The 18,222-nt window shown below is 39.7% G+C and overlaps 1 protein-coding gene across 4 annotated transcripts in view; it reads right to left on the bottom strand.

Moving 5' to 3' along the window:
• Positions 1–18,222, bottom strand: part of ARHGAP22 (Rho GTPase activating protein 22) — a 117,751-nt gene that overhangs the window by 89,742 nt on the left and 9,787 nt on the right. For all 4 annotated transcript variants that reach the window (XM_010714469.3, XM_019617625.2, XM_019617624.2 and 1 more), the window contains exon 2: positions 15,453–15,540. In XM_010714469.3, coding sequence (XP_010712771.1) covers positions 15,453–15,540 — 88 coding nt within the window. The remainder of the gene's footprint in view (positions 1–15,452; positions 15,541–18,222) is intronic.

Here is an 18,222-nt window from a genome sequence, read left to right on the forward strand (position 1 = left end):
GCAGCCCCCCGCCGCCCCTCGTGTCAGCGCTGCCAGTTACCTCCAGGCCGCAGCCCGCAGCCCCCGCAGCAGCACAGCCCCATGGCACGGCACGGCTAGGGGGCCAGCTGGGCGCCTCGGGGCTCCCCTCTGCCGCCTATGTTTGCGGCCAGCCCCGGGACAGTCCTCAGCTCCTCTGGCTGATGTGATAGCCGCGAGAGGCAGACGTAGCTCTCAGGCGGCCGGAGGGCAGTAGCCACTAAATGCCATCCTTCAGAGCGCATAAAAAGATGCTAGGAATGCCGTTTCACCTCTTGGAAAATTATGCCGGCACAGGAAAGGGTTCTATCAATTGCTCCTCCCAGAGTAAACACTTAGCCATGCATCTGCGGCAGCTCTTGCAGGGACTGATAGGTACTGAGATTCTTGCAGAGGTCCATGCTGCTCCAGCAATATTTAGAAGGCATGTTTAAACACTTTCTTGTAATTGCATTAACCTAACTAAATCACTAGCCACAGAGACAAGATAAGAGTTTTGTTTTGGGATAAGAAAAGAGCAACATACATAGAACAGATGTTTCCTGGCTCTCTGATCACTCAGTGTTTGTTTTCAGACTTCACTGAAAGCAGCAGGGACACTGTTCAGAAGGAACAACACCCTTAAGCACTGCAGCCAGGTGTGGGACCTATTTTTTATCCCTCTGGGGGTTTGTTTTAGCCAGAAGCTCACAGGCAAAGGGGTACAGCACTTGGGTCAAGTGTTAAGTTCAGAAGCGATGAGCAAGAGAACCAATGACCCAGTCCCAGTCAGGGCAGGTACTGCAGAAGAGAATGCTCTGAGAGCTGTGGGCAAAGCTTTTCAAGCAACAAAACCCTCTTAATCTGTGGTAAGATTTTGAGAGTTACCTCTGCTAGCATACATAACTCATTGTGTACAGCAGGAGCTGTAAAAAGTTTTCTGTAATTCTTAGTAATTCGACCTTCTAGATGCACAGTTAATTATGCATGTCTTAGCCTTTAACTGCATATACCAACTTGAGAGTAAGATTTACAAGAACAGGTGCCCAGAGTTCAACGTCTAAATCTTTTCTTCAAGTACTAAGCAATTTGGCTGATCTTTCAGAAACATGACGTACTTAAGTGCCTGTAAAATGAATTGGTGGAGACTAAGTTTTTCTAAGCCCTAAGTTTCCCCAAAACAAACAAACAACCTCCAAACCATATACTTGGCACTTCATTCTAGCTACAGCTCTCTGTTTTGCTATTTTTTGCTATCTGAAATCCCCGATTTTAAGTTCACACCCCTCCCCCCCCCCCTCCCCTTCAGAAATATGGTAGTGCATTGGCTTCTACTCTGAAAGGAAAACTGGCTGCTAAACAGTGCTGGACAAGTAATGAACTTTCCTATTTAAGGACCAAGTTGAATATCTGGAAACCAGAGACAAAGATTTAAGCCAACCATTTTTATTCAGGGGAAAAAAAAAATAAAAAAAAAAATAAGAGAATATGCTATTCTATTTCAACAATTCATTCCAGATGTGATTTTTTTTATTCTCTTAGGAGACAAATATTTCTCATGATTCCCAAATCACAAAAGTTGGAGTTGTAGCTCTAGAATAGGGCAAATGGTCCTTTTCAAACTTTTAGATGTAAGACAAGGACTACAAAATTTTCATTTTCTCTCAGAACCTCTATGGCACAAACTGGTCTGAAGAACAAAAATACTGACAATATTTTGAGCCATTAATAAGAAAACAAGTGATTCTGCACTTCATAAGGACATACTGGAGCCAGCCAGTATGAAGTACTGATGTACCAGTGAAAAGCTGAACATTTATACTTATACCTCTGTTGAAAATCCAAAAGAACGAGAATGAAGTTAATCAAGTTTTGCCAATATCATTAGATCCACAAACATATTTATATACTAAGAACTCCCTCACATTAGTAATTCCTAAAGTCAGTTATTTAGTAAACTGCTAACAGCTCTCTTTAGTGGAGAAGGTTTTTTTTTTTTTGAGAGAGAGAGAAAAAAAAAAAATCAGATCCAACCCACATTATTCCCTATTTGATTACCAAGACATGGTAAATTACAGTACAGGTGGCTTGCCAGGTAACTGGGAGAACCATGTGACTCTCTATTACTGAATCCACAGGCTACCGAAACTCCAGGAAGGACTGTACAGGACTGAACTGCAGCAATATCTAAGTTTTTTTTTTTTTCATTAAATTGAAGAAAAAAGGAAACCACAAGTGAGATGTTTTGTAATGACATAAACCACCGAAGTAGTACAAATTGAAAAAAAATCAAAAGCAGAAAATCTACCCTGAGTACTAGATAGGCAACCCATGCTACTGCATATCACCACGCAGGAGAGCTCTGGCTGCATCTGCTCAGGGCAAAGGAGAATAAAGTTTACTAATACTGTTATCTGATTAGAGCACAGCCTATTTGAGGAAAGCGACAGTGCAGCTTACTGGGCCACGTTGATGTCTCTGCAGAGATCACAAAAACCAATCTCCAATCTACAGACAGGTTTTGCCTGACAAACAGTGGGCTCCTACTGGGGCAGTAGAAAGCATCAATTGCTCCAGTAAAGACCAGAAACTCAACCTAGGAGCCTCAACGCAGAGAACAGTTTTGCCAAAATCTAACAAAACTCTGTCCTTCCAACTCCTGATCTATGCCTCTTCATCAGACAAGTGTCAAATTCCCAATTTTACTTCGGAAACATCAAGACTGTGTTTCAAGAAACCCAGAACTGGTCTCTCTCCTTTTCAATTTGAACAAACTTTGTGTGTCAAAATAGTGCTGTATGGTGCTAACATTGTAGCAAAGCACTACTCAGTTGGGTAATTTGTTTGCAGACATTTTAAGATGCTTTCAAAAAGATTAATTTAAAAGTCATTCCAAAAGCTTACAGTTCCATCTAAGCATTTTTAAATGGATGCATCCCTAAGCTGGTACAAAATTCCTACTCTCCACTGGATCTCAGGAAATTAAGAGTATTTTGGCAATATAACAACATAGGTAGAAAAGTGCGTTATGCTCAGCCTTGGTTTGTATATCTCCTAATATTAAAACTCCCTTGAAAATATTCATCATCTCTTTTAAATACCTAAGATCAGAGATCAGGTATTCAACTATAAGGTGATAATGTTACTTCCCCCATGACTTCTTCCCTCTGTGATCAGAGAAGTCTCAGAGAAGTCTAAACCATCTTCCATCCCACATCCTTCTGCCTCCAAAAGCTCAATCCTTTAAATACATGTTTCTAAAGCCTTTAATGTAAACTGTGAAAGAAATGTTTTTGCAAATCCCAGTTCTACAGGTTGGTAAGACTCTGAAATGTAACTTGCTGACAGAAGTATCGGATCTTTGTGGTTTAGAGGTATTTCTAGTTCACTCCTCCACAAAAGAACAGGGGTTGGCACTGTAGATACATCACTAGATGGTATGAGGTAGGTATTGCATGCAGGTACAAAGTTTGTAACTGCCTTTTCAGAGGTCATACAACACATAAGCGTAGTGTGGCTAAAGGAAACAGGACACAGTTATGATGAGACACCGTAGGCTTAAAGAAAGTAGTACATTCTTAAAGAACAAAAGTCACCTAGCTAGTGAGTCAGCAATAGCATTTCAGAACTTATAACCTGTCCCTATTAGAAAGATTCTAGTCCAGAAAGTTGTGAGATCCTGAAATTATGAAAAAGTTATTCTGATTTGATGTTTATTTCCTTCCTCTTCTCTCTAATCACTGTGCTTCCAAAAGAATTTCAGCATCCAAAGCCATAACAGACAGCTATATATGAATAATCTACACTGGCATTTTTCACATTTTTTCCATATTGTCACCTATGCTTCAAAAGGTATTTTTCCAGGTGTCCACCTTATTTATTCCTAAAACACTTGTTGAAATAAAAAGGAACCTTGTGAAAAAGATAAAATGGAGTCTATGAATTCTAATCAACCATCTGGTGTACGTGAGAAGCTCACAGCTTCCTAAGTAAATTCAAAACTAATTTTAGGTGCAACCAACAACAAATGAAGAACACTTTGTTACAAGTTCCTATATACCTTCAGCCTTCAGCCATACTGTGTTAGAGTAAATCCTGTACCTCTAACCCTAACATGTCCTCTCTTTAGAGTGTCTGCCTCAGAGATATTAGCAAGCTCTGAGGGTGCTGGCATTAAAGCACTGAGAAAGCACAAAAAAATCCCCAGTAAGTTCTGCCCACAAAGTCTCCTTTATAATGAATCCTTTGCACCTGTTCCTGGAAAAACTGATGTTCTTACTGTTCCCTTTTTTTTTTTGTGAAAAGACAGTGTGCACTGATTGAAAGAGTATTCTAGGACAGCTCTTGCTGCTGTGCTTTTATTTCTGTCAGTGCAGGTAGGCACACTGGCCAACATCAACAAGTTCTACTCTGCATGACAAATCCTTTCCTACCAGTGGCATGTATTCATAGCTTTTCTTGCCCAACTCCCCACTATTTGTAGACCACAGGGAAAGAATAGTAAAGCACACAGTTTTAGTGCAAATCACAGAATCACAGCTTAGGTGAGGTTGGCAGGGACCTCTGGGTTCACGTGGTCCAACCCCTATGAAGCAGTGACACTCAGAGCAGGGTGTACAGCACCATATTCAAGCAGCTTCAGAAGATCTCCAAGGAGGAGATTCCACAATCTCTTCAGACAACCTGTTCCCGTGCTCCATCACTTGTATAGTAAAGAAGTGTTTCCTGATCTTCAGATGGGACCTCCTGCGTTTGAGTTTGTACCCACTGCCCCCTGTCCTGGCACTAGGCATCACTGAGAAGAGCCTGGCTCCATTCTGTTGGGACTCTCCCTTCAGGTATTTACAGAGATTGGTAAGATCCCCCCTCCCAAGTTGCCTCCAGGCAGTCTCAACTCTATTAACCTCTCCTAATAGAAGAAATGACCACTCCTGCAGTAAGAGAATTCTCACACTAATGTAGCTAGAAATGAATATTAAATCCACAACACCAAACTAAAGGAAGGAGCAGAGCTTTTATATTATCTTTTACATAATGCACAACTCTTCCTCAAGGCCTCACAGACGCTCCTCCTTTTAACATGGTATTCTTTTGATTTCTTAGCTCTTTTCTTCATTATCTTACACACACCCTTCTCAAAGTTTTCGTGAGTGTCAGACACCTCATGATTAAAAGCAAATCCCAGAACTAACAGCAGTATTTCATGAGTTCAGCATGATATACAGCATCTCTTTGGTACCAGGTGGGGACAAGGATCTATCAACATCTTAAGTGGACTTCAGTTATAAGAGTAGTAGTTTATGGATGTAGAACACTGTTTAATCCTGCAGTTACAAATGTATCCATCTCCACTGGCTGAGATTCAAAGTCAGACTTTAAAAGAATGTGAGCACTAGGCTATGCACCTGACAGAACAGAAATGAAAACAAACTATGAGAAAGTAAACAGAATCCTAAAAGGAAGAATTCATAAGTAACCTGAACTTTGTCTTTCTAATGAAAGAAATCACAATCATTTCAACTAGAGTGCTTGTAGGAAATTAGGAAGATTACACTTATCAGAACATGCTACACTAAACAGAACATATTCCTGACCCCAGCTGCCTCACTGCTTTTGTTTCACAATACAGTATCTGGAACAGAATCCACTGCAATAGGTATTATAAAGACTGAGTTATGAAAAGAAAAGCCACTAAATTCAACACAGAATAACTATACTTCAGTAAGTGTTCTTAGCACTCATCATGTTGATGTTATTTAAAAAAAAAATCTTGAAAATAAGATGAAAAAGGATGGTCCTTGTGGTCACAAAAACTGTGTTTCTTCAAGGTCAGGGATTTTACACTTGTTTAGAAACATACTGCTAAAGTAATAAAACCAAAGTAATTTCTAGTAAGGAGTTTAAAGGCTTCTTTACTAGCATAGCTCAGCTCTGCTACGTCAGTGGTATGTAAAATGGGATTATGTTCTTTACATAATAACAGACATCCATGCACTCCTTAGAAAAACCAACGACAAGCTCATGCATGACTTATCAGGAGCCTACACATTGGTCACTAGCAAAAGGAGTTAAAATTATTCCTGGAATAAATAGGACAAATGAAACAGTCACACTGGTTAATAACTAGGTCTCAAGCAGAAGTGTTACAACGACTCTCCTTTAAGCCAAAGATGTTTAACCCAAACAACGGGGTCTGTTTGAGTTACTCTAATACAGTACAATTTCTTCATAGCAATCAGGAAGGAGAAAGTGCTACCTGTGTCTGCAATGCACATAAAGCCAATACTCAGGGATCTTCAGGATTTATCTGTTAGAAGAGCTTCATCACAAAAAAAAAAACAAAAACAAAAACCACCCACATTCTGGACATGTCAAAGATTTCACATCCATCTCTTTCTGAAGGAATTTCTTTAAACATCAAGAATTGACAGAAATAGATATTCCAAAATTTACTGATTTGAAAGCACACAATTCCTTAGTTCTCCATTTCCCCTTCCCAAGGACACCTTCAAGTACTAAAATTGCACGCATTTCATTTCTAAGCTGATTAATGTCAGCACTTCTCTTGGCTGCCCCAGGGAAACTAAATTGTTCTGCTTGTTTCACGGTTTTCCATTCTTCATGTTGCATTAGTCCTTCAGAAAGTACAGAGCCTGCATTTCCAGCTGTTCAGGTGTCAGGTGAGTTTGTTTCCCTGCAGTAACTCGTACCTTTTTAAGTTTATGAATAAACACTATGCATAAGAGAGACCTTTGTCACCACCTCCTCTGACTTCTTGCATAGCACAAGTGAATCTTGATAATAAGATCAATGTGGAAAGTATTTTGTGGGCAATCATGTTAATAGGACCCTACCCAAGGGTAAGGCTAAGTACAGACAAGTTCATAGGACAAGAATCTGAAAAATTATTTAAAAAGCAGTATATAAGCACTCCAACACCAAGCCCTTTTCGTTCAGTCATCATACATAATCACTACTTTGGAAATACCTACAGCAGCATAGAAATGCTAAGAAAGCTTTTACATGTAACATTAGATTACTATAACTTTTTCGAATGGCTACTTTCTTAGCAAAGCACAAATCTTAAGTGTTTCACCACAGGGAATACATCTTTGCCCTACTTCCTTCTCCTCTCTGTGAGGTTCAGACAGCCCAGCACAAGCTCGTTCACACTGATAGCACACTGGCTATCCCTGTAGCATTTCAGACAAAAGCAGAATGGGTTGCATGTGAATCATCACAGCTGTTTGACATCAGGCCAGCTGCCATTTCCAATTGACATTAGGGCAACATTCACAAACAGCTTCATAAACATATCAGATAGCAGCTTAACAATTAGATTTCTATTCAGACACTGGAGTAGCATATTATCAGCCTCACTGTCCCTTCCCCATTGTGCTATCACATGCGTGAAAAGGAAATGTGTTTTCTTTTCCTTAACAGAACTATTTGCAGATGGCATTTTCAAGTCAGAATATTATACTGAGCAGTTCAGCCACCAGCACTAACAGCTACCTCAGTCACAGAAGTGCTGCCCAACACATTTGTTATTATATGGTATGTTCTCAGGTTATGGTTTTATCTCTATTCTTTAGGTAAGCAATGTTCTGTAGGTGTCAGTGTTCCCTCCTGGAGCACTCTGGGGAACAAACATTTTGGTTTATTTCACTTAAGTGATGTCCAGACCTAGTTTAGAGACAACCAGCTCTACTTCTTGCCCTATTTTCAATGAACATGTGACTGAAGCACTTCTCAGAGGAGAGGAAAGAGAATATGGAGTAGAGTATGTGTATTCTGCATAGGCTGCACCTGCTGCATATCACAGAAACTCAGATCCATGGCAGCCCATGGCAGTAGGAAATAGGAGTAAAGCTACAAGTCATTAAACACTGCATATGTTACAGTTATTCTGCAATAACAACAGTATGAGTGGAGCAGAAATTAATTTCCTCATCCACAAAATTTTACATTTACAAACTTGAGACTGTCTTTTATTCCTGCTATTCCAAACACAAATGCAGCATGAACTCCACAGCAGACACATGTATCTGCTGACAACTTCAGGATCCATAGGTAATTAAAAAGAATTTAAACCCCCAAGAATCATCATCCACCCCCTCAAAATTCAACTATTTACTTCTACTATCTGAGTTTAAAGAAAGAAAGAAAGAAACAGGAACCACTCAGCAGAGATGGTGACCTTTAAAAAGTTCATGTGTAGAAAATCAAAAAGAAAGCAGTCCCAAGGACACCTATGGAAAAGAGCAAGCAAACCTGACTCTCTAGCTCTGATGACCAAAAGAAGCCCACAAATTAGTCTGAAATACACTTTATCAGTAAAGTTACCCAACTGTTTCAGGGCAGCTAGTGAAAAGAATTAACCCATTAAATAGCAAAAAGCAAGTCAGATGAACTTCAGATAAAGGACACAATACCACATGACTTAGGGTTCAACTCACCTCAGCAAGACTATTCAACTGGCAAAACATTTGTGGGTTGGGGATCTAAGTAGTAAACTTCCCTTTAGGTTAATATTTTCCTTCTTTGTACTGATGCTGACCTCTAACACTCATCTTTACTATCTCTAAAATTTGTTGTGTTCTATGAACTACACTGCACATTTTATTTGCTTTACTTCATGTTTATCTGCTAGAGTATCTTCATCTGAGGCATCCTAAACATAGCATAAAACACAGAATTCACTCATCCTTATTGCAAAAAAGGGAATAAGCTGATTCTGGTGCAGAACACAGCTGAACATCAGGCAGTACCATCAAAGCACACAAGAGGCAAGACAGCACTGAAGACTTCATTTCCAATTAGCAAGGAATACAGGGAAGGCACCATACAAGAGATTGTGTTGACAGACTGATATCACATTTTATGAAACAAAGCTATTCCCGCACTGAGATGTTAAATATATTTATCTTTATACCAACCACATGCTCCTTACGGCTTAATATATCATCCTTAAGGCAAAATATTCAGATCTTACTCTGGAACATCACAGGATGAAGAGCTCAAAAATCTTACCTAATTTGCACTAAAAAGCCAACCTGATGGGATTAAAATATGCCTTGCAGGTTTCAGTGACAACATTTTACAGAGCCACATTTCTGCACCCAAAGGGCAGCCCTTATAAAATACTATGCAAATGTATCTGACTTTCAGAAATACAATAGGTTAAGGAAAGCTGCTCTAAAACAGTTAGAAAGTATGCCTTAATGATCACCACTAGTAGAAAAAGCTATTTATGAAGCTCCATAAAAACTCATGCTCCTTTCTTAGAAGGCCATACTCTGTTGCAACTGAAGTTGTAAAAAACACCATTTTTGTTGAAAGTCTGTGCTTGCATTCAAGATACCTAGGTGTTAGTGATTAGAGATCAGATGTAGAGTTTCTCCTGGAGATGCAGATTCCAGAACAGAAGAACTCATATGCTGTCACAGTCCATTTCCAGGATCACTTTAAACTACCCAAGGTCTCAGAGCACTGACAGATGTAGGCAATAGATCAAACACATCTAATGAAACAAAGGCATGAAGCAGAATCTTTGCATGCCAAATGCAAACATAAGCCTTGGGCATTGCATATGGTAAGGGGGAAAAATAAAAGCAATTTACTAGCTGCAGGTGCCTTTTGATACCCTTCAGTATGTTTTCAATTGACCACACAAAGTGAGCCAAAAAATTCATAACTATCAGAGAGCGTCACAGTCCTCAGGAATAAGAGGAGCCTAGTAATGTGTCTATATGGAAGTCTGGATGCTGTATTAAGACCTTAAACAGCAATGAGCCATTGCCTTAAGTAGGCAATAGAGTATTGATCTCTCTACACCACTGAACTTAACATAACATTACTGAAATAAGTAAAGATTATACAAATTCAGACGGCAATTCAGTCTCTTTTTCCAGGTTATCTTTCAAGAAAGATTAATCAGTGACATGGTACAGTCAAGTAGTCAGGGACAGCATGGATCAGGAGATTAGTAAGAAGAGATGCCCTGCCTGCAGAAGATTCAAATTGTTAATGTCTAACATCTTCATGACTGAAGCCAGGGCCTCCATTAACTTCCCCAGACAACAGTTGCTTAACTTAAATCAATTTATACAACAAACCCAGAAACACTGGCAGCCCCTTGGTGCTTCTGCTGATCCTAAATTAAGTTGTCAGGGTCTGGCCAGGCCACGAAAACTATTTTTTGTTTTCAGGCACATAAAATCATTATAGCTGAGGAGAAAGAGAGCTGCTCCGAGGAAGACCGTTTGGGTCTTTCAGGCAAATCCCTAAGAAGCAATGCAGTGAGACTTTTGATCAAACTCTTACTTGAACACCCAGGCAGAGGAAACCTATTCCTTAAAACTGGAAAAAAGAAGATAAATGTTCTGAAAAAATAAGTTTCTCAGGTTCAGGATGGGGAAAAACAGATACATACAACAAAATAGCTAGTAAGTCCCAGGTGAAGATGGTTTACCTTCAAGAGTGGAGGCCTAGATTCAAGTGGCTTCCCCATGCAGCCATTATTGCACATATCCATACAGAACATGCTTTGCTCTTCCATAAGAAGGAAATCCATCCTAACATGAAGCAGGCAAAGAATTTGAAACCAAATTCTTTCAAATACTTCATTTTGGCACCTGTGACTGCAGCTTAAAATCTGCAGTAGTATCTTATGGATCCAAGAAGACTAAGCTGCTCATGGCAGGGCAAATGTTTGGAAACGTATGCAATGCTGTATTCTGCCTATAGAGCACAGAAATAGCTTCACAGGATAGATAATAGCACTTTTGGAATTTCTCACTTGTTGAATTGCTTTTGAGGAAACATCAAAAAACAAGGAGAGGCTAATTTCCTTTTACAGAATGAACTCACATTCAAGTGATTCAGGATATACCAAAACCATAGCAAGTTTCCAAGCACAAGGTGGAAAGAACCAGCACCATCTAGTGCTCAAGAGCTGATGGAGCAAGTAGAGCACATGCCAAAGTATCAAGATTTTGCATTTTTTGTTATGAAAGTACAGCATACGTATATCCAAAGGGACTTAGGCTGCACTCATCTTGCATGTAAGGAGTCTCTGCAGCAGACTAAAGCCCAGCAGATGTATCTGTATTACAAATGTACATGGTATTACCTTGAAGGTCTTAAACCCAAACTGTAAGGTAGTAACAAGTTTCCAGACTGTCAGGAAAGAAGGCATGCAATTTCACTGTGCTAGTCAGTCACTCCTTTATAAAGACAGTTCAGAGAAAATATTTTAGCTTTATCCCTCCTTAATAAATGGGAAGTCTAGCTTATATTACCTAAGATAGTTACCACTTTCAGTGACATAAATATTCTGCCTTGAGTTGCACTCCAGACTTCTAGAAGAATTAAAGATGAGCCAGTAGCAATGGCAGCTCTGCTGCAAATCTGTCCTCTCCTACAGATCAGTGCAGTGCCATGGATACTTACTGATGTCCATAAGCTTGCTAAGCATTTCCATAGTGCTCTGCTGAAATAATATCACTTCACTCTTTTCAGTAGGACCCTGAACTACTATTTTTGCTATGCTAAGTGCTGAATACTAGAAACCTAAATAAAACCCTCTAAAACCAACATCGCATATCCAGAGATGCAGTCAGTAGTCAGCTGTAGGCTTCAGGAGAAAATATTAATTACCAGCAGCAAACTCAGCTTCCTGCTGATAGTTAGAACTGGAATATGCATTGATTGATAGAAAATATAGAATGATTCTAAGTGTCTGAATTTCTAATTACTCCTCCAGGTATTTTAATTACATATCATCTCAACAGGAACTGAGATAAAAAGGTCAGAAAAATGACTTGCTGTTGATCAACTGAGACACAGAAGTGTACTGCAGAGCAGTGTTTTACAGGCACCTTTCATCCTACTGGGACAAGACAAAAGAGCTGCCACTACAATCACTCTATAAAACTGCCAAGAGCTCAACTGCACTCCCTACAGAGCATGTGGTCATCAGTTAAAGTCCCTATAAGAGTTAGTATTCCCATCTTCCAATTCTGCCTTTATTAATATCATATTAAATAGTTTAAAAAGACAGTGAAACAGCTCCTACAAAGAAGTTCCTGGATGAGGCATTTCAACCTGTCTCAGACTACTGGCAGAATACAACAAATTCCATATTTAAAGGAGTCACTGCTGAATTCAGGTCCCTTTTGAAAAGACAATTTGCTGATATTGAGCTCAGACTGTATAATTAATTGAACAGCATGCCAGAGTACAAAGCTTTGAAAATAACCTTCTAAATGTGAATCAAACATAAGCACCTTTGCTCTGGCTAAGCCTACACAAAGCCCAAGACAAGATCTGGAGACTGAATCATCTCACTAATGAGAGGGCTGGTAGTGTTACTCAAGAGGAGCATGTAAAGGAACCCAGAAAAGCATATTCCACAGTCTTCATTTGATCAACCTCACATCCAACTGGTTTCAAAGACTTTTTTCTAGTCACAACAGTGGAAGTGAGAAATCAGAGTATATTGGGGAAAAAGCCAAGAGGGAAAGGGACAAGCAAGATTGATCTCTTTAGCAGTGGTTTCCAGTGAAATCAAATTATAACTCCCACAATACTGCACTCTTATTTTTCATATAAAAATCTAGCTAAAAGCTGTCACTGTTATCCTCAGCAAACAGCACTGTGGCAAGCTGTTATTACAAATCACGATAGAGTTTATCTGAAAAGCTGCTTTCAATCACAACATGCCAGTTCATGAAAAGAAAGGGAAAACATTCTTCTAAAAAGGATGTTACCAAAATTATTCTAAATTTCAGAATTAAAAGTGAAGCAAAACCATCTGTCCCACTAAGACCAGTAGTGACAGAAGGTACACACAGGTGACAGGTTCAGAGTCCAGGCCTATGCCTGGCAGAAGAGAAACCTGGGTTTCCTGCACAGGTGACAATGTTAGTCATTAAGGTAGCAGTTTAACTAAGGAAAAATTTAGATGTCTTTCCCCTCTCATTCTTCATGAGAAGACTGACTGAATCAATTCTAAAGAGGAAAAAACCTTCAACTCATCAAGTTTTCTGCAAATAAAAGCTGTTCTTTAGTCGGTTGCTAATAATCCATGCCCTAAAGACAATTTTTTCCTACCTTCTGAACTTTTTCATCACTCCCTTGACTCTGAAAACCTTCCCATATCAGAGAAGGATCTCTGATTCTACAGAAGAACTTGAGCATTTCCTCTCTTAATATTGCAAAGAGCAAATTATTAAAATGAGACAAGCTATCTGTCACATGGCATTAAAAACATCAACCTTCTATAAAGTAAAAATTCAGAACTTTTAAGCCATCAATACTCCCCTAGGAAGTTCTCAGATATTAGCTGCTATATGTGAATATCACCCCCAAGTAATTCAATTTTGCTCTTGGCCTCAGACCACCCCAAAAATTCTTTTAGAAATACCCTCTCACCACATGCTAATGCACCCTGGAACATAAGAGCAATCGATGAAGTGTCCATGCTTTACTCTGCCGTTCCACTTTGAGCTTTATTAATTGTGAGAGAAGAAAGAATGAACAGGCTAAAAATGGTCCAGAAATGCAGACAGTTTCTCCAGAAGAGGATAGAGAGTATTTCTGCCAAAGGAGGCAGTTTAGAAAGCGCTACCACTTGATACAACACTAGTTTAACTGTAGAATTATTCTACTGTCTCTCATGTCCCCAGTTAACCCTTCTCCCAGCTGCACTATACAGCTTATAAATGAACTTGATGAAACATGAATAATACACAATGCCCATCATTAGTTCTTGTTACTCAGCAGAAAAATCAATACAGGCTCTGTTACAGTGCAGAACATGCTGTTAATCTAGTCCCTGCACTCTGAGGAAGTAGCGCTCACTGGCAAGCCGACAACACAAAAACAGGCGGTAAGCTCCAGGCAACTCTTCTAGTAATAAGAATGCTGAAACCCTAGCTATCAAACAAGTAGATTTTTATGAGGTAGCTGCTGCTATAATCCAAAATTTGGGACATTTCCTTGTCAGGAACTACAAGATAGATCTCAATCTCTCTCTTTGCCAGTTAAGGTGGTATCAGGACACTATAGAAACGTTCAAAATACAGGACTGCTCTGAATTTTGTTAAAGCTCTGCGTTTCACACATACTGTAAAGTCTCATATCTGTATTTACAGAATGTGCTTCTGTTAACAAGATCTTCAACTTAGTTAAAAATACTGAGAGATCTTATCACCCTTTTAGAGACTATGTAGTGCCAAGTTTACACTGGGAGAAAAGGAACACAAGCAGCAATACAATCAGTGTCAACACAAGGAAAGATGAGAACTGATGGAAAATAATGTTTTGAGTCCTGCAAGATGATTTGTGCTCCCTTTTCTATTTGGTACCCATTTAAGAACTGTTCACTATGTGGATGTTCTGTGGGCTGGCAAGCAATCATTTCACAAAACAGGTAAGAAAGAAAACCCATTTAAGCCGAAATCAGCCCAGAATAAGCGTACTGTGAAGAAAATAGGAAACTCTTCAAGCTACATTTTTTCAGTGACATTTGTGCCAAATCACATTCTGCATTGACTGGCTATTTGTAGCATTTTTCAATGCTTGCTATCTGTGTTGCAAACGAGCTCCCTACAGACACGAATAGATTCAGCTCCACATGGTTGAGAAAACATCTGAATTCTGCTGGCAGGACAGTGGTCCACTGAGAGTAAATAGTTGTTCCTAGGAGCCCAGAGAAGAGCAATGACAAAACTGAACACAAAAAACTGAACACAGATGTCCTGGGTCTCAAAACTATGCTGTCAAGCATAGCTTTTTTCCTATATCTTTGGATAGCCTTTCTCAAGTAGCCACACAACATTGTTGTTGCCAACTCCATTGAAGCAACCATCATTTGTGGCTCACGAGATCTACTTTGCAGCCCACAGAAGTAAAACTTAAAAGGCTGGCAAGAAGTGAAGAATGCCCATTTACCCAGTGGCTCAGTTAATTCCCTTTATTGCCAGAACACACGGACACATTCACAACCAGGAAAATCCAAGTGCTTTCACAGCCCAGTTCACAGTACAGCAAGAATACTATGGTGCACAATATTTGAGAAACAGTACATAAGATCTGTCACATTCAAGCAATTAATGCCACTCTCATGTAAGCAATACTGTGAGCACAGTGCTCTGCTGATTTTTTTGTAGAGTCCAGCCTATGAAGGTGTGGAACAATATAAAGAAAAGGGAGCATTAACAAATAACATGCAGTGACAAGGAAGAGGTACCACATCAGCAGTTCCATCCAAAAAGAGAGAATATCACAGCAAATAACTATCAAGCCCTATTTCTCAATTTCTCTAGATGATTTGGCTAGTGTATCAGAACGCCTAGAATTCAAGTAAGCCATGTAGTTGTCTTATCACTGTTAATAACTAAAAGGAATAGTTGAGGTTATGCAGAAAGTAAAAGGACTTGCTGGCCTACCTGGGGCAATTTCAAATAGATGTTTTCCAGGCTCATCAGGATTAGGTGGCAGCTCATTCACTTGATTGCCTTGCAGTAGAATGAGACCCTGTAAGGGACACAAACACAAGTGAAATAGGAAGCGCTATGGAAAGCGTAAAGACAAATGTAATAGACGCTGCAAACTTAAGCTCCGCTCTTCTACTAAGCCATTCCCTTTTCCAACCTCACTGTATCTGAGCAAGAAAAAGACTTGAGCTGATCACGCATGTAGCTTACCTGTCCTTTCCGGACACTTCTGATCAAATGATCTTTCCTCTGGAATAGTAATACTCTGAGCATACACAGGTGATTTCTCTTTCTTTCCTTAACTAATTATTCCTTAGAAAAGTTTCTTCTCATATCACATCTACTCTTCTTTCACCTTTTAATTTTTCAATTATTTTTTGCTTTCAAATTGAGTTTTAATTAACTGAACAATTGAAGCCCAGCAAGCTATAAGAGGCTTGCACTTATAACAGGAGAATGTTCACTTTGACTATCATCTCAACTTGCATGAGTTAACTAATAAAAAAGTATGAACTCAGATAAATTTCAGTCTTTAGTTGGTATGTCTGCCTCTCTCAAAAAAAGAAACTAATTTGACCTAAAAGCTTTTTTTTCAAATTGAAGAGTTCAGAAGCAAACAAAGCTGCAATGTAGACCCATCTTTGGAAAGTACTTCTAGGTCATCGGCACATATGTAGCAAAGATCTTCAGGTTCTTGCACATCTTGCTACAGATTCCAGGGAATTACGCAGAGCATTTCTACTGCAATCACTCCTTCTAGGGGACAACATGCTTCTCCAGACAGTAACAGGGAACCAGCTTACAGCTGTCTAATCTGCCTCACAGACCATAAAGTACTTTAAACAAATAGAACCAAAAAAGAAAAACAATTCATTTTCTTAGCGAGGGTGTATCAGTTCTGACAGCTGCTATCACTGGTAGAATGACATTACTAAATTTAAATACACTGACACGTCCTTGCCCAGTAGTCAGTCAGACTGCATTAGCAGTCTTTCTTGGGAAGTAAATTAATGATGGATTAAATCAGAGTCATTCCTCAAGGTCTAGCTTGATATATGCCAAAGCACACCCCAGAAACAAACCTCAGTTCATTATTAAGTTATTCCTCTCTTCCTCAGGCAGTGATTGCCATCCCTAAGATGACTGGACACTTCAAGTAGTGTGCAATGGGTTACTTCCGGTAAGCTGGAGGTTCAGATTCAATTTTTGAAAATAACTTTACCCTTTTTCAGGTTTGTTCCTTGAAGAAAAATCTTTAGAGGCTACATATTCATACTTCAGAGGTGTTACTGTAGCTCTTATCCGTAATAAAACCAATTGAGAAGTCCTGTCCCATACCAGGCACTGTGAAGCCAGAGTCTGATAAGAAAAGCAGTGACGTGGGGAATGCTAGTATAAAGCTTCCTTTTCTTCACTGGTCCCTAAAACACAGCTAGTTCCAGAACACCAATAATCTCATTTTTTATAGCACTGTCTTTCACACAGCTGCTGTTAAGAATGCTTACAGGATGGGACTGGGTAATAGAACCGCAGGGACCAACTCTACCCCCATATACACACTTCATGCTAAGGATAACAGACTGGCTACACTAACAACTCATGTTTAGCTGAACAAAGTTTCCACAGTAGTTTCATTGACAAATTGTAGAATGATGGGGGTTAGAAGGAACCCTAAGGAATACCCAGGTGGGCTGCTCAGAAAGTAATGCCTGCTATTTGTTTCCACAACAGATACAAAGAGCAGAACACTATTTGTTACAGCAAATTCTCAGCTACACAACACTCCTTTTCAACACAGCCATCACCATTAGCTATGCATTTCACCAGTGATGAACAGGAGCTTGCATGCCGCACTTGTAAAAATCTGCACCAGCAGATGTGACCCACTGCTTCACAGATGTTATGACAGCGTTATTAATGAAATGCACTGCCCAATGCCTCAGTGTGCTCACATCCACCATTAGGTCTCCATAAATGTTCATCAAACATTGCTTAATATCACTGGGTGCAATCTTTTCCACATGGAGGAATTTGATGACACATTTGCACTTCATACACACCTCCATGTCAGACACCATTGTGTCAGACTGTCCCTCTGCTGCCATCTGTCACACAGCAACAACATGTAAGGGAATATCAGAGGAAGGTTCAACCTCTACTGCCATCCTTCAAAACCAACCCATGATGTTGCAGGCCAATAGAATAAAGTATGAGGCCCAGGGCCCCAACCTGTCTGGCTTCAAACATTTCTTGGGAGGGGCACCTGCAGCTTCTCTAGGCTAACTGTTCCAGCGCCTCAAAACCATCACCTTTAAGAAAATTTCTCAAGCTCCCTGAGCACCTTTGCAGCCCTCCTTCTGGACCTGCTCCAACAGGCTCACATCTTTCTTTTGCTGGGGAGCATTCATGATGGTGTTATTTAGTGGGGGAGAGGAAGAGGAGAGCAGGTAGTGAGAAGGGACAGCCAGCACTTAGAGGTATGCCTATCAGATTTCTGCTCAGCTATTCTATACGTTTATATTTTGTCAGCAGCCACACTGCAAACCACTTAAACCTCTGTTATTTGATACTTTCATAGAATCACAAGGTTGGAAAGGACCTACAAGCTCATCTAGTCCAACCATCCTCCAATCATAATGTGAACTGAAACTAGGCTCTCTTGGCCATCTGTCATTCAGAACATGACCCAGAATTCTAAAACTGCAAACCTCACAGAAAAAAA

The sequence above is a fragment of the Meleagris gallopavo genome, chromosome 8, assembly GCF_000146605.3.
Source record: "Meleagris gallopavo isolate NT-WF06-2002-E0010 breed Aviagen turkey brand Nicholas breeding stock chromosome 8, Turkey_5.1, whole genome shotgun sequence".
Classification (NCBI taxonomy): Eukaryota; Metazoa; Chordata; class Aves; order Galliformes; family Phasianidae; genus Meleagris; species Meleagris gallopavo.